Source organism: Neovison vison, chromosome 5, assembly GCF_020171115.1.
Source record: "Neovison vison isolate M4711 chromosome 5, ASM_NN_V1, whole genome shotgun sequence".
Classification (NCBI taxonomy): Eukaryota; Metazoa; Chordata; class Mammalia; order Carnivora; family Mustelidae; genus Neogale; species Neogale vison.
Window position 1 is genome coordinate 37185434 of NC_058095.1, and position 24725 is coordinate 37210158.

General features: G+C 37.5%; 1 protein-coding gene across 2 annotated transcripts in view; it reads right to left on the reverse strand.

The window, feature by feature from the left end:
* Nucleotides 1-24725, reverse strand: part of VMP1 (vacuole membrane protein 1) — a 141454-nt gene that overhangs the window by 81315 nt on the left and 35414 nt on the right. For both annotated transcript variants that reach the window (XM_044248547.1, XM_044248548.1), the window contains exon 6: nucleotides 1469-1636. In XM_044248547.1, coding sequence (XP_044104482.1) covers nucleotides 1469-1636 — 168 coding nt within the window. The remainder of the gene's footprint in view (nucleotides 1-1468; nucleotides 1637-24725) is intronic.

Consider the following 24725-nt stretch of genomic DNA (forward strand, 5'->3'; position numbering starts at 1 on the left):
GAACAAAAGCAAAACTGAAAACCAAAATCTATACACATGGTCTCTTTCTAGCATGTTCCAAGTATCTTCTGTTATTTTAAAATATTTTTCATCAAAGACTAATGCGGTCAAATTTATAAAACATATACAACTAGTACAATGAATTTGTTTCCAGTATTTATAAAAGAGTAACAGGAAGTATGACAATTTTTCCTGTCTTTCATATTCAACAAATTCAGTATATGGCATTTCCTTTGTAATTCTCTTAAAATATAACATACTAGGTTATAGTATATATACTATAACAGACAAATAACTTAGACTAAAACCAAAGACAATCGTTTGAAAAAAAAAACCCACACCCAAAATACTCACTAACATTTAAACATAATGTATTTGAAAACTCTGCCTCTTCTGTGGGTATGGTATTCATGTTCATTTTAGTTAAGATTTTTAAATGATCTGTTCCATATGTTTTATTTTATAAGACACTGTCAGGGGAAAAGAGTTAAAGGGAACATAACTTAATGAGTCCAAACAATAAAAAAATATTCAAATGATAACAGGAAGTCTCTAGTAAAGGAACTATTCCTCAATAATACACACTTGAGGGGTGCCTGGGTGGCTCAGTGGGTTAAAATCTCTGCCTTTGGCTCAGGTCATGATCCCAGGGTCCTGGGATCCAGTCCCGCATTGGGCTCTCTGCTCTTCCTCTCTTCCTCTCTCTCTCTCTGCCTTCCCTTCCTCTCTCTCTGCCTCTCTGCCTACTTGTGATCTCTCTTTCTGCCAAATAAATAAATAAAATCTTAAAAAAAAATACACACTTGAGTGAATTTGGCATAATGAAAAAAAAGAACGCTTTGTATAGATTAAAATAATCTGCCATTGAACATATAGTCCAAAAGCTTCCCAAAATGTACTTAAGCAAACAAACAAACAAAAAAAAAATTGGTACAACTGAAAATAAGCTCACCACAGACAACAGCCATATAGTCTGATACTTTACTACAGTAAAGTTAGGTTTATTAAGAAATATCTGACCTTACTTCAGTATCATTAACAACTCAGAAAATGAAATAAGCCCTCTAAGAATAAACACAGAGTATCTGAATATAAGAGAGAGACATAATGTTTACTAGTGTGTGGGATACATAACCACTTGCTATGTGTTTATCAAATTTATAAACACCGGTAGAATTTTGTGAAATAGTACAGTTGGATTATCTGTACTCCTTTTCCCTCCTGTTGTCTACTTGGCATCCATTGCTTTGTGGTACCTATGGCTTCATGCCTTCCTTCTGAATGTCACTCATGAATAGGGGAAACTCTAATGGGTTTTTCTCAGAAATGGATAACCGGTGGCTACATGAATTAATTATCTACTGACTTGCTAAGTAGATACATATTTGCACTCAATTTCAATGAACTATAACAAAGTTATCAAGATAGTGAGGTTAATTTTAGACAAAGATGAAAATGAACATCTTACCCACATGCAGGCCTCAATCCTAACTTTTGAGATGATGCTCCACAAAGAAATGGTTCCTTCAGTGCCCTCTTCTTCTGGACAAATAATCTGATCAGGATAGGGTGGTTCAGGGAAATTAACTGAATTGCATTCATAAGCAGCTAATGTAACTGAAGCTATATGTGGACCCTATAAAACAAATATGAGAAACCGCTGATGAGAAATATTAAGGCAAAGGAATTATCAACACACATGTCATTTTAACAGTACCTTAATTACTACATGTAAAGAGAAAAATCTTAGCTTTTGTTTATTTATTTTTATGGCAGGGGGGCAAAGGGAGAGGGAGAGAGAGAATCTTAAGCAACATGGGGATCAATCTCACGACTGTGAGATCATGACCTGAGCTGAAACCAAGAGTCAGATGTTTAACCAACTGAGACACATAGGCACCCCCCAAAATGTTAGCTTTTATATTTATTTTTTAAAAAGATTTATTTGTCAGAGAGAGAGAAAAAAAAGAGAGCATGAACAGGGGGAACAGGAGGCAGAGGGAGAAGCAGGTTCCCCACTGAGCAAGAAGCCTGATGTGGGACTTGATCCTAGGACCCTGGGATCATGACCTGAGCCAAAGGCAGACAATTAACCTACTGAGCCACCCAGGCATCCCCAAAATCTTAACTTTTAAAGAACAAGAATCGATCTAACTAAATATTTCAAGTTGCAGTTGGTAATCTGAAAATATAATACTGCTCAGAACCTCTTCCTGGCTTGCTTTTTTTTAAAACTTCAGATTTACTGAGGTATAATTTATATAGAGTAAGAGTCACTGTTTTTATGTCTATAGTTCAAAGAATTTTGACAAATATATTCAACTGCATAACCACAACCAATCAAGATATAGAACATTCCCATAGCTACAAGAAATTCCCTGGTGTTGGGGCACCCGGGTGGCTCAGTGGGTTAAGCCTCTGTTGGCTCCAGTCACAGTCTCAGGGTCTTAGGATCGAGCTCTGCAGCATTGGATTGCATCGGGCTGTCTGCTCAGCGGGGAGCCTGTTTCCCACTCTCCCTCTGCCTGCCTCTCTGCCTACTTGTCATCTCTCTCTCTCTGTCAAATAAATAAAAAAATCTTAAAAAAAAAAATTCCTTGGTGTCCTTTTGTAATCAATTTCCTCCCCCAACACCAGCCCTAGAAAACATGATTTCTGGCTTTATTTTGATTTTATCTATATTCTCATTTGCAAGAATGTTATAGCCTGCGATAAAAACTTCCTGTGCCCTCTTCTTTTAGGCATAATTTGAGAATACTGCCTTTTGTTCTTACTTAAAAATAGTTGGTGAAGTAACTACCTCACTTATCTTCCCCAAAGATAACACAGCCTAAAACAAAATGAAAGTGTTGTATCAGTGAATTTTTCCTTTCTTTTCTTTTTTTTTTTTTTAAGATTTTATTTATTTATCTGAAAGAGAGTGTGTGTGAGAGAGAGAGATCATGAGCAGTGGGGAGAGGTAGCGGGAGAAGCGGACTCCCTTCTGAACAGAGAGCCCAATGCCAGACTCAATCCCAAGACACTGAGACCTGACCTGAGCTGAAGACAGACACTTACTGACTGAGCCAGGTGCCCTGAGTTTTTCTTTTATTTTTTATTTTTATTTTTATTTTTATTTTAAAGATTTATTTATTTATTTGACAGACAGAGATCACAAGTAGGCAGAGAGGCAGGCAGAGAGAGAGAGAGAGAGAGAGAGAGGAAAGCAGGCTCTCCGCTCAGCAGAGAGCCTGATGCGGGACTCGATCCCAGGACCCTGGGATCATGACCTGAGCCGAAGGCAGTGGCTTAACCCACTGAGCCACCCAGGTGCCCTGAGTTTTTCTTTTAAAGCAAGTTTTTCCATGGAAGATTTTGTGTTGCTGTGTACCTTTACTTTAAATCATTACAAAAATTAATAATAATCGTACCAGTTAAAATGGATTAATATTAGATGTGTGATAAGGGCTTAAACACAATCATTCTCAAGTGCACATGTATGCCAAGGTGAGGGGTCTGCATAAGAACCAAGTAGGGGGTTTACTAAAAATATAAATTTCCAGGGCTCCTGGGTGGCTCAGTTGGTTAAGTGTCTGCCTTCGGCTCAGGTCATGATCCTGGGTGCTGGGACTGAGCTCCACATCAGGCTCTCCACTTAGCAAGCAGTCAGTTTCTCTCTCCGCCCTTCTTCCGTTCATATTCTCTCTCTCTCAAATAAATAAAATCTTAAAATATATATATATATAAATTCCTGGGTCCCCTAAGCATAGATTTATTCAGTAGGTGGGGATGGGAACTTGTATGTTTTAAACAAGCTACTTCAGAATTTCAAATAGGCTAGGTTCTAATAGGCTAGGTTTAGGAACCATTGGGAGAACAGTAAATTAAGGGTCAGAAATTAAACCATCTTGGACAAAGTCACTTAACCTCTCCAGACCTCAGTCTACTCTTCAGCAAGGCAAAAGAATTAGACTCACAGTTCTATCCAGCTCCAAAATTAAAAAACTCCAAAATTAATCAAATATGTCAATAAAATCTAAGAATAATTTCCAAAGTTTCTCATGAGGTGTCAGAGCTAAACCCTGGACATCCTGAACAGGTTGCTTTAACACACAGGGTAAAACACACTCTGCAGACATAGTGGCCATACCATAACTTCTGGAGCCAGATGTTCTGGTTCAGGTTCTGGCCTCTGCCACTTACTTTCTGAGTCTTGCTTTCCTAATCTATAAAATGGAAATCATCAAATATCTTCAGAATCTACATTCTGGGGATATTGTAAGGTTTAAGTCAATAACTCATATAAAGTACTTAGCTTAGACTAAGCCCTCAAAATGTACTAGCCATTAGTTATTATGAAGAAAAATACTATATTTGTAGAATAAAATTTTGTAGAATAATAAAATATTAAAATTTTAAGTTATATAATGTTATAAATAATATAATCTGAACTTATATATATAAAAAGTACACAAAATTTTATTTTCTTTTGCTCTCTCTATATACATGCACATACAGTAAGAGGTCTCTGTATATAAAAGAGGCTTTTTAAATCATAAGGTAAAAGAAATTGTGGTTCAGAGGCACCTGGGTGGCTCAGTCCGTTAAGCATTTGCTTTTGGCTCAGGTCATGATCCCAGGGTCCTGGGATTGAGCCCCAAGTTGGGCTCCCTGCTCAGCGGGGAGTCTGCTTGTCCCCCTCCTCTGCCCCTCTCCCCGCCTGTGCACTATCTCTGTCGCTATCACTGTCCCTCTCAAATATATAAATAAAATCTTGAGGTGCCTGGGTGGCTCATTCATTAAGCATCTGCTTTCGGCTCAGGTCATGATCCCAGGGTCCTGGGATCAAGCCCCACATTGGGCTCCCTGCTCCATGGGAGGCTTGCTTCTCCCTTTCCCACCCCCGCCCCGACTCGTATTCCCTCTCTTGCTGTCTCTCTCCTTCTGTCAAATAAATAAATAAAATCTTTAAAAACAAAACCATAAAATGGGATTTAAAACAAAACTTTCTATTGCATTTTTTTTAAAGATTTTATTTATTTATTTGAGAGAGAGGCAGTGAGAGAGAGCATGAGTAAGGAGAAGGTCAGAGAGAGAAGTGGACTCCCCACGGAGCTGGGAGCCCGATGCAGAACTCGATACCGGGACTCCGGGATCATGACCCGAGCCGAAAGCAGTCGTCCAACCCACTGAGCCACCCAGGCATCCCTCTGTTGCATGTTAATAGGAAAAATATATTCATAAATCTGAGCTATGTTTCTCCCTATATGCAATCGGCACTGTGTGTTCACATAAAATCCAAAAAACGAAGTTCTACACTTAGCACTGAGTTAATCAATTATTAGTTTTTTGGGTGCCTCGGTGGCTCAGTAGGTTAAGTGTCTGCCTTAAGCTCAGGTCATAATCCCGGGCTCCTGGGATTGAGTCCCACATTGGGGGTCTCTGTTCAGTGGGAGTCTGCTTTTCCTTCTACTGCTGCTCATGAGGCTCTCTCACACTCACAAATAAATAAATAAATAAAATCTTTTAAAAAAATTATTGCTGGGACGCCTGGGTGGCTCAGTTGGTTAAGCAGCTGCCTTCAGCTCAGGTCATGATCCCAGCGTCCTGGGATCGAGTCCCACATCGGGCTCCTTGCTCGGCAGGGAGCCTGCTTCTCCCTCTGCCTCTGCCTGCCTCTCTGTCTGCCTGTGCTCGCTCTCTCTCCCTCTCTCTCTCACAAATAAATAAATAAAATCTTTAAAAAAAAAAAATTAAAAAAAAATTATTGCTTTTTTTTCTGGACCAACAAATTCCATGTGAATTTTTAGTCTATTCCCTTTTTCCTTGAATTTTAATTCACAGAAATCCATAAATAGCAATATTTACATTAAAAAAATAATTACGCAACTGCTTTTGAGCAGTCATTTTTTCTTAGTCACATTTTCCTTAAAAATTATGATTAACCATGAAATTCACAACTTCTTTGAATACTATATGCATAAGAGATTTCACATTTGGGGGAAATTATTACTTTGTAATTTTTTTTTTTAATTTATTTGACAGAGATCACAAGTTGGTGAGAGGCAGGCAGAGAGAGAGGAGGGAGCAGGATCCCCGCAAAGCAGAGAGCCCGATGTGGGGCTCGATCCCAGAACCCTGGGATCATGACCTGAGCTGAAGGCAGCGGCTTAATTCACTGAGCCACCCAGGTGCCCCTACTTTGTGGTTCTTAAAAAAAAAAAAAAAACACAACAAGTTTTAAGTTTGTGGAATTCAGAATAATTGAACTAGGTGAAAAATTTCTTACTGCACATATAGCTAAGTATCAGATGCAATTAAAAAAAAAACACTGTAGTGTCCACCTGTAATATTTGAAAACACGAAAGAAAAATGTGATACCAGTGAATAAAACAGAAGAAATTTAAGGGTTTGTTCACAATAGCCCTACATAATTGTCCCCTGTAAGATGTAGGAACAGTTTGCACCTCAACTCTAGAAATAAACACTCAGTGAACAAAATTAAACGGTCCTGGATGCTAAACTAAGATTTCTGCAATACAAAGTAAAGAAAAAACTACATTCCTATTCTAGAAATACAGACAAAATATGTATTTCAACAGATCAAACACATTATCCAAGATAAAAGATGTATTCATAGTTTCAATTTTAAATAATTCTAAAAAGGGAAAATTTCAGCAACCTGATGAGAATTTTTTCCCTAAAGAAAGGACAGTTCACTCACACAACTAAACCGATATATACTTTCCATAACCACATTAATAAGTCATGATTACTCAGCCTTAGAGCAGATGTGGTGGTTCCCAGCAAAACAGACACAAATAACTCAGCTTCTTATCCTTTGTTCATTCTCAAGAGCCTGTTTAGCCTGTACCTTGACCATTTAGTTTAAACTATGCTAACTATAAGAAACCTCACAAGTTCTTTTCAATTTTACAGGCTGATGGTTCCTAAATGTAACTGAGTTGACTGAAATAAATATGTTTACAGAAAAAAATACAAACGCCAAAACTAAAAAATGGTTAATTAAAATAGGTTTTAAAGGTTACACATATTCAATCTACCTCTTAAGTTTATTTTCAAAACAAGTCCCACTGCAATGTATCAAATATTAAAGAATCACATTTTAACTATACTAAATGAAAAAAACAAGGGATAAAGACAAACAGCTACTGTATAAGCAGAAAAGGCTATCTGGACAGAAGGCTATCTGGATAGAACCACCATGAAATATATAAAAAAGCCTCACAATGTACTAAGCAGGAGGTTACACTGTCCTGTGAGTATGCAGATATTGATATATATGGGTTAGAGGTCCTGGCCTTTGGTTAGAGGGTTTCTGAATCAGATCATGAAGTAAGTGGTACAGACTTTTACATCTCTAGTAATCTAGAAAACTGCACAAAGCATATGGAGCAATTCTTTTCAGGCATTGTATCACAGGCAGTACATGATTTCTGACTGATAAAAGAAGGGATACAAATGAGGAAACCCTATGATGACTCTGCCTTTTCATTTGCAGACACATTTCATGTCTATAGCAAAATCCAAAGAGAAAGAACCCAAGCAAAGCAAGGTGGTCTTGGGGCACCTGGCTGGCTCAGTCTGAAGAGCATGAACTCTTGCTCTCGGGATTGTGAGTCTGAGCCCCACAATGGGTATAGAGATTACTAAAAATAATAAATAAACAAAGCATGGTGGTCTTGCTGAGTTCAGAAGCAAACCTGAGTTTAGGGAGGCTGAATAGCTTAACTTTGTGGGACAGATACTAATGAAGAGGGAGCAATGCAGAGAAAGAACTCTAGAAACACGCACAAGGTCCCCTTGAGATTTTAACATACAAAGCTGCTTTGCAGGTAACCATGAGATTCCATTAGGCTAAGCAAAATACAAGCAATGGGAAAACAACTAACAGGGAGTTGTAAGCTAAACAATTCCTAGAGTTCACACAGAACTAGAAAATACTTGTACTTTAACCAGCTAAAGTGGAGGGACAGCATTCAGGGAAGACCTTGGGGAAAGAGCCTAGAGTAACAGTTACTCCAGATAGCCATAACATGTTTTTTAAAAACCCTTAAACAGGGGCGCCTGGGTGGCTGAGTGGATCAAAGCCCCTGTCTTCGGCTCAGGTCATGATCCCAGGGTCCTGGGATCGAGCCCCTTTGCTCAGCAGGGAGCCTGCTTCCCCCCTCACCCCCTACCTCTGCCTGCCTCACTGCCTACCTATGATCTCTGTCTGTTAAATAAATAAATAAAGTCTTTAAAAAAAAATAAACACACTTAAACAGGTCAAGCCAATCCATAGGTAACTTAACTGTTCACCAAAACAAAAAAATTGATGCTCTGTAGAGGAAACAACAAAATCCATATAATCAGCAATATAATACATGTTCAGCATCTATTAAGAAACAACTAGAGGGGCGCCTGGGTGACTCAGTGGGTTAAGCCGCTGCCTTCGGCTTGGGTCATGGTCCCAGGGTCCTGGGATCAAGCCCCACATCAGGCTCTCTACTCAGTGGGGAGCCTGCTTCCTCCTCTCTCTCTCTGCCTACTTGTGATCTCTGTCAAATAAATAAATAAATAATCTTTAAAAAAAAATCTAGCTGTCTAAAGTAAAAACCACAGCATATGTAAAAGTAAAATATATGATAACACCACCATATAGTATGGGAAGAAGAAGAGAGAATATATTATTGCAAAGCAGTTATATATACTAAAAAAAAAAAAGAAAAAAAAATGCTCAGTCCAAAAAAAAAAGATAGAAAAAGAAGAATAAGAAATAGGTAGGACAAAGAGTTTGAGGATACATTTAAACCCAGTCATATTGACAACTACATTAATTATAAATGTACCAAACATACAAATGAAGGGCAGAGAGTGTCAGACTGGATTAAAAACAAGACCTCAGTACATGCCATCTATAAGAAGCCCATTTTAAACATCAAGACCCAAAAGTAAAAGTAAAGGGATGAAAAAAAGATAACTCATTTAAAATAATAAATAATATGTAGTGGCCATATTAATATCAGATAAAGTAGGCTTGAGTACAGGGCATATTACTAGAGGATCAATAATGACATTTCATAATGGTAAAAACACTAATTCTTAGGAAGTCAGAACAATCCTAAGTGTGCAGGCACTTAATAACAGAGTGTAAAATACATAGAGCAAAAACTGACGGAACTGAAAGGACAAATAAACATCTCCAATTACAGCTGGAAATTTCAATATCCTTCTTTTAGTAGTTGATAGAACAATTAAATTGACAGCTAGTATGGCTAAAGAACACTTGAACAATATGGAACACTCCACCCAACAATAGCTAAACCCATATTCTTTTCAGGAACACATGAAACACTCATCAAGATAGACCGTATGATGTGATACAAAATGAATCTCAGGGCATTTAAAAGAAAGTGCCATGCAGAAAGGTACAGATACAAGGAGCACTACCTAAGGAAGAGTGGCAAGTGAAGGTTCTTGATGGTTATTATCTCCAGTTAAGGTCAGCAGCCTTTAACCTATAAAGTGGTAATCAAAGGAAGCTAAAAAGCTACATCTAGCCCAGGTTGTTATTCTCTGTCCGATAAGGGTCTATAAATTCCCTAGAGATCAAGTCAAAAGTAACATTCACTAACTGTACTCATAACCCCCAAGAGTTCCTAATTAATGTCAATAGAAGTTCCTGTCAATGATAAGGAGGTTAAATTTTAAGATTGCAATGAAAAGTTATACTCTCATCAAAGAGGCAAGTTTTAGTTTAGTTTTATTTTTAAATAATTCAGTATAGTCATTCTAAGTGAAGTCACCTCAGTAAGATAGTTCAGCTATTTGTGACATATCAGACATCTGGTTTTGTTTGCTTCAGTTCAAAACCTCATGTATCTAGTCTCATGAGATGTATGACATTATATTTTCCAAAGTTTTGACCATGGAATACTCTGCCTTGTTCAGGATAAAAGATGTTTGGTTGGCCAGGGAATAGTATGTCTGGGTGAGAGCAAAATCATAGTTAATTTGGGGGTAAAATTTCTTATAAGAGCAGATATAGGTATTTGTGGAAAAAGTGTTTTAACTTTTAAAATATTCTTAAGATTTAAGTTATACTTCTACAATGTAAACTCTTTTATGAGTAGTGTATAAAAGGAAGTTTTAGTGATTGAAAAAGATTTAACAGAGATACTTCTATGAGGTCAATCTGTACTCTAACTTCAGTGATAGTAATAAACTGAAAGTTCTGAGACAAATTATTAAAGCCCCGAGAATGAAGTCTTGGTACGGCAAACACAAATTAGGGTTTTTGCAGGAAGGGTGTGAGATATTCATGCTAACCCCTGAAAAAAATATATTAGTAAAATGACAAACTTGTATGTGCACTGCTGCTTCATTAAAAAAAAAAAATGTTTTCTGTTTTTGAACTTAACTGTTGGATTTACTTGGGGGCCTTTGTTTCTTTTTTCTGTTTTTTTTTTTTTTAACGATTTTATTTATTCATTTGATAGAGATCACAAGTAGGCAGAGAGGCAGGCAGAGAGAGAGAGAGAGAGAGAAGAGGAGGAAGCAGGCTCCCCACCGAGCAGAGAGCCCGATGCGGGGCTCGATCCCAGGACCCTGAGATCATGACCTGAGCTGAAGGCAGAGGCTTTAACCCACTGAGCCACCCAGGTGCCCCTCTGTTTTTTTTTTTAAAAGAAATTTTATTTATTTATTTGACAGACAGAAATCACAAGTAGATGGAGAGGCAAGCAGAGAGAGAGGGGGAAGCAGGCTCCCTGCTGAGCAGAGAGCCCGATGCGATGCGGGGCTTGATCCCAGGACCTGAGATCATGACCTGAGCCGAAGGCAGCGGCTTAACCCACTGAGCCACCCAGGGGCCCCCCCTTTTTTTTTTTTTTAAAGACTTTATTTATTTGACAGAGAGATCAGGAATAGGCAGAGAGAGAGAGAGAGGATCCTGGGATCATGACCTGAGCTGAAGGCAGAGATTTTAATCCACTGAGCAGCCCAGGTGCCCAGGGGGCGGGGGGAGGGCTCTGTTTCTTGCAGAGCCATTTTTTTAAAAAAAGGGAACACCTAAAATGTCATATTAGTTAATTGTTAGCCTATTCAGGCATAACTCTTTATCGACCAAGATGAAGAATATGATATCACATTTAAAGTGAAGTATGTGGGGCGCCTGGGTGACTCAGTGGGTTAAAGCATCCCCCTTCAGCTCAGGTCATGATCCCAGGGTCCTGGGATCGAGCCCCGCATTGGCTCTCTGCTCAGCGGGGAGCCTGCTTCTTCCTCTCTCTCTCTGCCTACTGATGATCTCTGTCTGTCAAATAAATAAATAAAAATCTTTTAAAATAAATAAATAAATAAATAAAAATCTTTAAAAAAATAAGTAAAATGTTTAAAAAAGAAGAGTGCAGTATGCGTATGCAAGAGTTTCTGTAGGGAAGATAAGGAGACAGACATTCTTCACCTTAGGCAGCTCCCTTAGAACTGATAAAACATTCCTAAAGACTAGAGTTGTTTGTACAACATCTGTAATGTCAATTCATAGCCTAATCCATCATCCATACACAGAAGTCAAGTGAGATCCCAAAGGCAAAACTTCCAATTAGTTTTGTCTGGAAACTTTAGGGCAAAGGTAATAAAATCAAGAATCCTGTGCTGATTCACTGGGAAAACATTTGTTTGCCACACTCCTTCACTAAGGAACAAAAGGAGTCAGTGGTTAGTCTGGAATGTGATTCATTAGGAATATCTGGGTGATAAATAAATGAAAGGAGATGACAAATGGTTGTCTGTACAACTTGCAAAACCTTTGTTTTCTTTAAGTCCGACGTTTAGGGGACTTCAAAAATGCCTTTGTAAACAGGAATTCTACTTCTCAAATTCTTTTAATCATTGCTTTTCTTATCATAGTCAGAAAACCACTTACTTAAGGTTATGGTGTACAGCAAATCATTCTAAAAGGCTACAGCATATAACTATTAATTCTAAATGGGCACAAAAAAGTTTAACTAGTGTTTATATTATTTTTGTGAGGAAGGTCCCAAGTTTACAAATTAAGCCTCTGGTCCCTCTCTATAAAATGTAGCATCACTTGGGTATACATACCCAAGCAGTAATTTGAGCATTAATGTGGGTTTGTTTTCTGAAAATGCTAGTAACTTACCGAATATAATCAGACTTCTATCTCACATTCCTCATTTGATGAAAAGCCTATTAGTAGTCGTAGTAGAAATAATAATAGTAATAATGCCTGCACACCTTAGGTAACAGTAAGAATACAGGAGATTCTTTTTTTAAAAAAGTTTTTTTATTTATTTTAGACAGAGTGCCTGCATGTGCACAACTTGGGGAAGAGGTAGAGGGAGAGAATTTTCAAGCAGACTCCTGGCTGAGCATGGGGCTTGATCCCACCCCCAAAAGATCATGACCGAGCTGAAACCAAGAGTCAGATGCCCAACTGACCGAACCACCCACGTGTCCCTATATGACATTCTTTTTTTTTTTTTTTAAAGATTTTATTCATTTATTTGACAGAGAGAGATCACAAGTAGGCAGAGAGGCAGGCAGAGAGAAAGAGGAGGAAGCAAGCTCCCTGCTGAGCAGAGAGCCCGATGCAGGACTCGATCCCAGGACCCTGAGATCATGACCTGAGCTGAAGGCAGAGGCTTAACCCACTGAGCCACCCAGGCGACCCCCTATATGACATTCTAAAGCAAAAAAGTGTTATGGTAAGTATAAAACTGCTAACCAAAACAAAAAAATGTATAGTAAATTCTATAGTTCAAGACCCCAAGTTGTAAGGACATGCTGTTAAAGTCATTTTTATTATACTGAAATAATCCATAAGATATGTTTCCTTTTTTTTTTTTTTTTAAAGATTTTATTTTTACATAATCTCTACACCCAATGTGGGGCTCAAACTCACCACTCTAAGATCAAGAGTTTCATACTCTGCCCACTGAGCCAGGCCCATGCCTCTAGACATGTTCTACTTTTCTTTTCTAAACCTAAGCAATTTTTAAAAAAGATTTTATTTATTTACTTGGCAGAGAGATCATAAGTAGGCAGGGAGGCAGGTAGAGGGAGAGGAGGAAGCAGGCTCCCTGTTGAGCAGAGAGCCCAATGCGGGCCTCGATCCCAGGACCCTAAGATCATGACCTGAGCTGAAGGCAGAGGCTTTAACCCCCTGAGCCACCCAGGTGCCCCAACCTAAGCAATTTTTGATCAGAAAGTTGACTTAAGTGTTCAGGAGAAGTGGACCACATATTTACAGAGAACTTTAAAAAGGTTACCATAAATTGTTTAAAGTATCTACCCAACACGGCAGATTTCAGTTAAACTAAATCTCCTCACCTTTCTTTTAAGCACACATTAATAAACAGTGATTTAAGGGCAGGAAGTTATCCAGTCTATGCATACCCGTTTTATTTTGGGAAACCTGGCCCTGTCTCCTGGAGACCCTGGTTTCTTCTTTTGATGTGGTGATAAAAGAGTTAATAGATGAATCATTCCTTGGGGAAAGGCAGGGAAAAGAGCTGATCATGCCTTCATCAAAAAAAGCACAAACAGACCTTTTCTAAGAAGGGCCTGTTTGGTTTTCCCGCAAGAGCCCTGAATCACTGCATACTTACAGACAGAGTCATTATACCTATACAGAGCAGTATCAAGTTATACTAGAATCCTACTTTTGCCAATGTCTCCCCTGTTTTTTTTTTTTTCTTCTTACAGAGGGAAAGACAGGTGAGCAAGAAGCAATAATCAGAAGTGAAGCAGGAAGAAAAGTAAAGAGGTTGGCTAACAATTTTTTAGAAGAATTATTCTACCTCATGGCATTAAACAATTACTATAATATTTCTTTTACTGAACCTACTTCATGATTTCATTTCAATCCATACCAATGTAGTTTTCCAAGTAACATTTACTTTAGGCATTAAACAGCCAACAGTCATAAAGTGTAAAAAATGTCTACATTCAAGGAAAAAAACAGCTTTTTAATAGCACACTACGAAGTACTATATACGTACTATAGAGTACTTACTTGTTCCTCAAAGGAAACAGGGCGCTATATACAAAAGGTTTCTATAAATATACAATAGCAATCAAGAGGTCAGATTTTTTTAAATGTATAATTTTTAGCACATACTTCAGTGATGAAATAATCCTAAACTTTAAAGCAGAAATAGGCCTCTAAATCTTATACTAAGGCAAATATCTCATAATTAACTTTATATCTATTTTATAACAAAAAGAAAAATATTTTTTCTATTACAATGGTTACATTAAACAAATAATTCATTAATACTATTCAAATTGTAATGCCTTGATGTTATAGCTTCTATTAAAACCTGATTTGTCCACATTAAAATGAACTGTTCCAAAGCTTTTCTACATCCCAACTACATCTAGACAGGGCAACTCTAACATTTTCAATATGTGAGTATCTCTCCCATTCTGATCCCCAAAGGTGAGGGAATTCGATGGTTAAAATATATACAACAAAGGGGGTGCCTGGGTGACTCCGTTGGTTAAGTGTCTGACTTCAGCTCAGGTCATGGTCTCAGGGTCCTAGGATAGAGCCCGTGTTGTGCTCCAATGCTCAGCAGGGAGTCTGCTTGTCCCTCTGCACCTCCCCCTGCTGGTGTTCTCTCAAATAAATAAAATAAAAATAAACACACACACACACACACACACACACACGACATACCAAAGGGCAAAGTTATCTGTAAAATATAGTCAGCCTTCTCTTTATAGCTCAATATTGGGGTGCCTTTTACCATTATTCTTGATAGGTATTGTTTCCATTAGACTTCATTTTCTAGGAGCTGGGTTTACTTGAAAGGCATAGGTTTATTAAGGCTTTGTCCAGGAAACTGCTCCACCTAGTGTCAAAACTGTTCACATATCACATTATCTGAAACGTTAATTTTTGCCAAAGGACTCATTTTCTTTGCTATTGTTAAACATAATAGACTTTATATATCGTAAATGGCACTTAGAGTTTACAAATGTTTCTTTAATCACCTGCTTGTCTTGTAACATGGTGAATAATAATGTACGTGCATATAAGGAGCATGTCTAGGATATATTTCTCATTATCAAGTACCAAAGTTCCTGTTTATGTTACCCTGGTTGGTTACAGGATTATGAATCATATTTTTCTAGTAATGGGAAGTAATTCTACAGTGGCTACTGAAATAACCCATCAGTTTTCCCAACTGTTTATAACAATCTAAACTTCACCCATAAATTACTTACTTTTCAAAATGACTGCAATGTTGAAAAACGAGTATTTAATAATTGCACTCATCAATGATTACAACATGAAGTATGAATTAAATCTTGCTGTCATCGGGCACATCATTTGAAAGAAATTTCCCCACTTTCCTCTTCACGCAAAGTTAGTTTATTTTTCCTTGATGGTTTTCTAGACCATTCAAAGATTTGCACAACTATATTCTCTTCTAAAAACATGATGTTAAGTCTAATATTATGACCTGGAAGAGAGAAGTGGTGATTCTCTTTTTTTTTTGGCAAAGGGATGAGTAAATGCATATGTCCTGTAAAAAAATCCTTAGAAGGTGGCTAGGTCACTAACCCTGTGAGTTAGAGCAAGGGTTAATAAACCATAGCCTGCAGAACAAATGCAGTCAGGCCACCTGTTTTTGTGAATAAAGGCTGATTAGAAAACAGTCTCATTCTTTTCCACACTATCCATGGATGCTTTCTCACTGCAATAACAGATCTGAGGAGTTGCAAAAGAGACTATATGGCCGAAGATATTTATTATCTGGCTATTTGCAGAAAAAAAATGCTGAACAGTGAGCTGTCTAGCCCTAGGTCAGACCATTATTAAGGTGGAAATTTTGATTCATCCAAATAGAGATGCATCAAAGAGGTTAACAGCAGCAACATTACCTTCATTAACTTGTTTTTACTCTGGGCATAATTTCCACTAGTAAATAAGCATTCCTGGATCACTCATATTCTAAATCTTCTGAAACGAAAACCGCTACATGCTTGTTGAAACTAAAATAGATTTGTTAATGGATTTCTGAAAATGAGTATCCAAGAGAAGAGTGCTTAGAAGGCGCAATCTGAGAAAAATATGCCAGCTACAGAAGGCCTTTTTTTTTTTTTTTTTTTTTTTTACATCTGATCTACTTTTTAAAAAACATGAATAAAGTAAATGAATGAAGTAAGTAGCCTGCACTACTTGTCAGGGAAAATTCATCATACAAAGGAACAAAAAAATGCCTGCATTAGAAATAAAATTGGTGCTCCCCCCCCCTTTTTTTAAAAGGTTTTGTTTACTTATCTGAGAAAGACTGCACAAGCAGGGTAAGTAGCAGGCAGAGGGAGAGGGAGAAGCAGCCTCCCCACTGAGCAGGAGCCCAATCTGGGGCCTGATCCCAGGACCCTGTCTGGGATCATAACCTGAGCCTAAAGCCTGACTGAGCCACCCAGGTGCCCCTACAAATGCTACTTAATTTCTAATTTGTTATTTAGTAAGGATACTTTTCTTATATGAAAAAATAACATGGCTTACTATACAGACATACCAGAGATCATAAGCATGCTCACATACACTAAATGAAAAACAAAAGCACATTTTAAGTCATTCATTGTGCTGGTGTTTATCGAAATTTAAGTAAATTTAATGCAAAGAACATAGTACAGTGTTGTTTATAAACCAGAGAGTAAATGTAGTTTTATTTGGTGGGGAAATAAAGAGGCTGTAGTGATGTTCAATACAAAATTGTTATGCAAAGTAAGAAAAAGCCATATACAGATTAGGTCATTTTTCATCAATAGTCGTAACAGTCAGACATTTGGGACAGCCAATAAAGGAAGTCCAATGATTCTGCCTTATTCTGCACACCCCCCAGGATTTTTCAAAGCTTTTATTTTATTATTATTAACTTAGTCAACATATATTTATTGAACACCTAGTATGCACCAGATACTATTCTAGATACCAGAATACAGCAGTAAGCAGGGTAGAAAAAATTCCCGTCCTTAAAGAGCTTATATTGCATATATTTGGGGGTTTTTTTAGAGGGGAAGGGGCAGAGGTAGAGAAAGAGAGAATCTTAAGCAGGCTCCACGCCCAGTGTGAGGCTTGATCTCACAATCCTGAGATCATGACCTGAGCTGAAATTAAGAGTCAGATACTTAATCGACTTAGCCATCCAGGTGCCCCAAGAGCTTATAGTTTAGAAGTGAAGCTCATACTTTAGTATCTGTATTCTATAGAGTATTAGGTTTTCTTATTTCAGCTACTTGCACTTCCATACACAATTCAATCCCTCAAATTTGAAACCCTTCCTACTGTCACTGCTTTATATTAGGTAATTACTACCTCTCACCTGGACAGCTGTCTTCTAACTGGACTCATTTTCAGTTGCTTCCCCACCAAATCTACCCTCCACACTGCTGCCAGAGGTATGCTTTCTTTCTTTCTTTTTTTTTTTTTTAAAAGATTTTATTTATTTATTTATTTATTTATTTGTCAGAAAGAGAGCACACAAGCAGGCGGAGAGGCAGGCAGAGGCTGAGAGAGAGGCAGGCTCCCCGCCGAGCAAGGAGCCTGATGCAGGACTCAATCCCAGGACCCCAGGATCATGACCTGAGCCAAAGGCAGCGGCTTAACCCACAGAGCCACCCAGGCATCCCCAGAGTTATGTTTCTAAAACACATGTTAAAACTTGTCTGAAAAAATCTTTACAACACATAAACTCCCTAGTCTGATGTTCAAAGCTTTTCACAATTTGGCACCAACCTATTTTCTCGTATGACTCTTCTCTCCATTTCCAAAATATCCTACATTCAAGTCTTTGCATTCACTGCCTTTCCCTCAACAAACCCATCTTCATGAACTTCTCCGACTCTTTCTCCAAGAGAATTCCTCCTTATTTTAGGGGTCCCAAACAATTTATGAATATCACTCTTAGAGTACTTACCACAATATCCTGCAGCATAATTATTTATGTAACAGATATCTTCTGCTCTATATATCCAGTTCCTTTTGTAATTCACATAGTATTTCATAGTATTTCAGAGTGTTTTGCACTAAGTAACTATTCAAGCTTTCTGAAGTAAACTGAATTACTAGTGATGATTTTATGAAAGAATTCTTTTTTTTTTTTTTTGAGAATATATAAGACAACCCATTTCCTTGCAGTCTTAGTTTGAAAGTCTCAGAAAAATGAATGTTACCGAAATGAGTATTTCTGATTTTAGGAAGTAATCAGATGTCAATTTAAAAGAACTATAGCAAGGGTGCCAGGCTGGCTCAATTGGGAGAAGCATGCAACTCTGGTTCTCCAGGTCCCATGTGCGGTGTAGGGATTACTTAAATAAATAAAATTTAAAATAAAATACAATAACTACAGCAGATATTACTCATATGTACGTAGGCAAACGGACTATAAAATTCTTTTTTTAAAAAATATTTATTTATTTAAGAGAGAGAGAGAGAGTGAACACATGAGTGGGGATAAGGAGCAGAGGGAGAGAATATCCACACAGACTCCTGCTGAGCCAGAGCCAAATGTGGGGCTCAATCTTAGGACCCGGGGCTTGATCTCAGAACCCATAAGATCAGGACCTGAGTTGAAAATGAGAGTCAGATGCTTAACCAACTGAGACACCCACGTGCCCCCAGACTATAAAATTCTAAAACAAAAGAGTATATGATACTAAAACAAAGTATTTAAGTATAGCATATATAGAAAAGTGCATTATGCATATATCCTAATGAATTATTATAGTACAAGGATCCTTTATGCAGCTCAAGAAACATAAACACACAATTAAGGGATATGTCCTATTGGCTGTCAAGACTGATTATAAAACTACTGCAATGAAAACTTTTTTTCAATTGGTTTGTCAATTTCTACAAAGTTCTGACAGATACTACACTGATTTTGTAGATTAAAACTGGGAGAAATCATGGCCTTGCAATATTGTATCTTTTATTCTGTGAACATGATACACTCCTTCTTTTACCCATATGTTTCTGCTTCCAATAATATATTACAATTTATGTAGAGGACAACCACATCTTTTATTAAATTTATTCTTAGATTTTTGCTTTTTAAAAAAATGCTATTATAAATGGTCCTTCTAAAAAATTTCATTCTCTAAATACTTCCTGTAGTACACAGAAATACAACTGTTATATATGTTGACCCTGACGTTGCATCCAACAATTATACTACATTACCCTATTAATTTTTCCAGATTTGTGGAAGTTATCACTTCTCTCTAGTTCTGTCAATTTTTGCTTTTTATTTTTATTTTTTAAAGTAAGCTCTATGCCCAATGGGGTCTTGAACTCATGACCCAGAGATGAAGACTTGCATGCTCTGGGGTGCCTGGGTGGTTCAGTCGTTAACTGCCTTCAGCTCAGGTCATAATCTCAGGGTCCTGGGATTGAGCCTCACATCTGGCTCCCTGTTTAGCGGGAAGCCTGCTTCTCCCCCCCCACTCCCCCTGCTTGTGTTCCCTCTCTCGCTGTCTCTCTCTACATCAAATAAATGCGTGAAATCTTTAAAAAAAAAAAAAAAGTTACATGCTCTACAGACTGAGCCAGAGAGGTGCCCCAAGTTTTTTTTTAATATGTTGAGTATACATTATTAAGCAAATACAAATTTATAACTGTTATATCTTCTTGGTGAATTCAATCTTTTATTATTAAGAATGGATGCATTCTGGGGCACCTGGGTGACTCAGTTGGTTAGGCGTCTGCTTAGGTCATGATCCCAGGGTCCTGGGATAGAGCCCTGCATCAGGATCCCTGCTCAGCAGGGAATCTGCTTCTCCCTCTGCCTTCCCCCTGCCCCTGCTCATGCTCTAACAAATAAGTAAAATCTTACAAAAAAATTTAAAAAAAGAGGATGTATTCTAGATGTGCCTGAGTGGTTCAGTCCATTAAGCATCCAACTTTTTTTTTTTTTTTTTTTTTTTAAGAGAGAGTGACTGACTGAGGGTGGGGAGCGGGAGAGGGCAGAGGCAGAGAGAGAGCATCTCAAGCAGGCTCCATGCTTGAAAATCAAGCAGCAGATTTCAGCCTGCTGCAAGGCTTCATCTCACGACCCTGAGATCAAGTCTCAAACATTTAACTGAGTCATCCAGGTGCCCCAAGCATCTGATTCTTAATATCAGTTCAGGTCTTGATCTCAGGGTTGTGAGTTTGAGCCCCGCACTGTGCTCTGTACTGGGCGTGAAGCTTACTTAAAATAAAATAAAAAGAAAGAAAGAAAGAAAATGAGTGAATGTATTCTATTACCACTTCTTGCCTCACACTCTACTTTTATTTCAATATAGCTACATAAGGTTCTTCTTGGTTGACATTTCAATGGGCTCTTTTTTTTCCATCCTCTTACTATTAATCTTTCTGTGTATTCATATTTTATGTAGTTTGTATATAGCAAACAGTTAAATTTTAAAAAAATATTTTATTTATTTATTTAAGAGACAGAGAAGGAGCACAAGCAGGGGGAGCAGCAGGCAGATGAGAGGGAGAAGCAGGCTCACCGTAGAGCAGGGGGGAGTAGCAGGCTCCTTAGCGAGAGCCTGATATGAAACTCGATCCCAGGACCTTGGGATCATGACCTGAGGTAAAGGCAGACACTTAACCAAATGAGTCACTCAGGCGCCTCTGTTAAATATTTTTTTACATTTATTTGTACAACAGGAAGGAATATTTATTTGAGTTATATTTACATAATTATTGATATATTTGGATTTAAATCTACTAGTGGATGCTTACACCTCATCCTGCCTGTTTTATGTTCATTTTTGTCCTTCCTTGCCTTCTTTTGGCTTGGTTTTTCATTCCTTCTTTTTTTTTTTTAAGTAGGCCGCAGGCATAAGAGTCCAATGTCTGGCTTGAACTGACGATCCTGAGATCAAGATACGAACTGAGATCAAGAGTCAGATGCTTAGCTGACTAAGCCACCCAGGTGCCCTTGGCTTGGTTTTTTTTTTTTTTTTTAGATTACTGAATTTTGAGGGTGCCTGGGTGGCTTAGTCAGTTACACCCTGGACTCTTGATTTCAGCATAGGTCATGAGCTCAAGGTTGTGAGATCAAGCCCTACGCTGGGCTCCATGCTGGGTGTAGAGCCTGCTTAAGATTCTCTCCCTCTCCCTCTACTCCTTCCCACTGCCCACTCGAACTCTCTCTCTCAAAAAAATATACAAATAAAAATAAATCTTAAAACTACTCAATTGTTACCTGTCCCTATTACCTTGATAGTACATATTTTTGTAGTGCTTAGCCTATACATTGTAAGTCCTTGCTTATTACAGTGTTATAGAAATTAATATTTTGCCTTTAATAGGGCAATGCAAATACCTTAGAAAAATCTTCAGTAATTTCCATTATTAAGTGTCTGATATGTAGATGCTGTATTTTAATTCTTTATATATTTTAATCTTTCAAGACATTATCATTACTGCTCATATTAATTTAAATTTCTACATATATTTACCCTTTTCTTACTTCTTATTCCTTCCTGAATTCTCTGGGCTTCAATACAGAATCACTTTCCTTTGATTCAAAGAACACCTTTTAGTATTTCCTTCAGAGAATGTTTGCTAGTATCTTAATTTTACAGGTCACAGGCTACTTCGAGTATAGACTACTCTGTTGTTAGCTACTTTCTTTTACCCTTTAAAGATACTATTTCAGGGATGCCTGGGTAATGCAGCTGGTTGGACCTCTGACCTTCGGTTTTGGCTCAGGTTGTGATTTCCAAGTCATGAGACTGAGCCCTGAGTTGTGCTCAGTGCAGAGTCTACTTGGGATTCTCTCTCCCTCTGTCTCTCCTGCCCTTGTGCTCTCTCTCTCTCAAATAAAAAATAAATTTATGGGGTGCCTGATGGGCTCAGTCAGTTAAGTGGCTGCATTTGGCTCAGGTTATGATCCTGGTGTCCTAGGATGAGGTCTGCAAGGGCTTCCCTGCTCAGTAGGGAGCCTGCTCCTCCCTCCCCTTCTGGCCCTCCCTCCCTGCTCATATTCTCACTCACTTGCTCTCTAATGAATAAATTAAAAATCTTTTTTAAAAAACTGCATCTTCAAAAAAAAAAAAAAGACAACATTCTACTGTCAGCTGCTGACTTCTCAACAAAATCAATGACAGCAAGAAATCAGTTTTATTGGAGTTTCTTTGCAGATACTATGCTTTTTTTCTCTCCATTTCTTTTTATTCTTTTATTCTGGACATCCTTCTCTGGCCTATTTTACAGTTTACTAGCCCTGTTTTAGCTATGTCCACTGAAAGTCCAATAATAGAGTTCTTAATTTCAGTTACTATATTTTTTTCAATTCTAGAATTTCCATTCAGCTTTCAGTCTCCAATTCTCTGCCAAAATATTCAAACTTGTTTTTTTTTTTTAATTACCTTGAACACAGTGCTTTAAATAAATGGATCTGTTTAATGGATCCACCCGTGTGGATCTATTCCTATTATTTCTTTGTCTTGATCAACTTATCTGGTCTCCTCAGATATCTCATTACTTTTGACTGAGTGCTGAACTTACATATGAAAAAAATAAAGTTAAGGTTAAGACTAGGATGATTTTATTTTCCTTCAGACTTAAGCCTGAACTTTAGTCCCTATAAAGGGTAATTTTTATCAAATCCATCCTTTCCTTTAAAGTATGGCCCCTTAGGGTTCCAATGCAAACCCTTCCGGTTTATCAAGGCATTTCATTGTCCAGTATCACCTCTCAAGGCTTCCTTTTTAACATTAAGTTTGGCCTTGTAATTCATTGTTTGTCTGTTTCTTAATCTTGATGATACCTTTAAACAGATGTTTTTAAATTTTGTTAACCTTGCAAAAATTCTTTCATGAGAAAATTGATCTAAATTGCCTAACCTCTCATCACTGGACATGGAACAATAATCTGTGGTTTTCAACTATACTGACACACTATTACATCATAAATCAATTGTGGGAAATGTTGCTAATAATTTCTTAAGAATAACAGCTGAAGTGGGGTGCCTGGATGGCTCAGTGGGTTGAAGCCTCTGCCTTCAGCTCAGGTCATGATCCCAGGGTCCTGGGATTCAGCTCTTGCATTTGGCTCTCTGCTCAGCAGGGAGCCTGCTTCCCCCACCCCCTCTCTGCCTGCCTTTCTGCCTACTTGTGATCTCTGTCAAATAAATAAATAAAATCTTTAAAAAAATAGCTAAAGTACATAAAATGAAATGACTGCTTTTAAAATAAAATCAGAGTAAGAATAATGATAGTAGTAGTTATCATTTCTTGAGAACCTTATATATACTAGCATTGAACTGAAAAGTATACATATGTTATTTCATTTAGTTCTCAAAACAAGCTTTTGCAATAGGTACTATTATTATCATTCACATTTTCAGTTGAATTAACTATGGTTTTAAAGTTAAGAAACTTGCCAAATATCACAGTTAGTAATATCTGATCAGGCATTCAAACCCAGCTGTTTGATTCTGAATATCCTTTATCAACTTCCATTATAGGAATGAAAGATTTTAGTACCATAACAAAATCACCTTCAATCACTTGCATATTCCTGAATTAAAAAAAAAAAAAGAATGGAATTACAGCATTATATCTGACACTGGGCATGCCAAGGAAGTATGCCCTACCTGTAAATATTTATGTTACAATGGAAGTAAAGGCTAATAACTGTTAAACTAATTAATGAATATGGAAAACTATAAGGAAAACTTATTTTCCATTCACAAGCATTAACTGGTATTATATAGTTGTAAATACAGATAAATAATAGACTATGTCTTTAAGTAGAACTTTTCGAGGGTTTCATATTTATCTAGAATAGAACTTACAAATACAGTATACTACATTGATTGTATTTGCAATGCCACCTAGTGGCAGCCAAATACAGACATATTTAGGAAAAAAGTTCTACAAAAGTGGTTCTTAACCCGTTATGGGTTACAGTCTTTGGTGAATCTAATAGCATAGGTCCTTTTTGCCAGAAAGATGAATATTTGCAAAAACACTTAACAACATGTATAGTTCCAGGGCATTAACAGACCTCCCGAAGTCCATCTGTCCACTATTACAATGATTGGAACAAACCAACTAACCCCTAAAGGCCCAATTAACTCCCCTTGACCCGTGAGAAAAATAAATCATTCACTTTCCTTTTCTTTACTCTCTGGTTAGTAATCAGAAATCCTGCATAAACAGTATCTAACTTTTCCTTTGTGGCTAGATATATGTTCTCTGAAAACTACTAGATTTCCACTGTTTTCAAATCAAACTTAAAAAAAAAAATTTTTTTTAAGATTTTATTTATTTATTTGACAGAGATCAAATAATTTGACAGAGAGGCAGGCAGAGAGAGAGGAAGGGAAGCAGGGTCCCTGCTGAGCAGAGAGCCTAATGCGGGGCTTGATCCCAGGACCCTGGGATCACAACCTGAGCTGAAGGCAGAGGCTTTAACCCATTGAGCCACCCAGGTGCCCCAAACTTACAAAATTTGATGGTAGTCCAAACTAGTCATTTTTCTCTCTTGATTTTCATAAAATTTAATGTGGATCACACAACTACATTTACTTCTGATGTCTAAAGAAATAATAACCTTCAGGACATCTGAATTAACTTATAACTTCAATTATACCTAAAATATAAATGAAATTATTAATTAACAAACTTAAAAACCAAGACAACTTTTCCACTTTATTTATTTATTTTTTAATTTTAGGTAGGCCCCACACCCAGTGTGG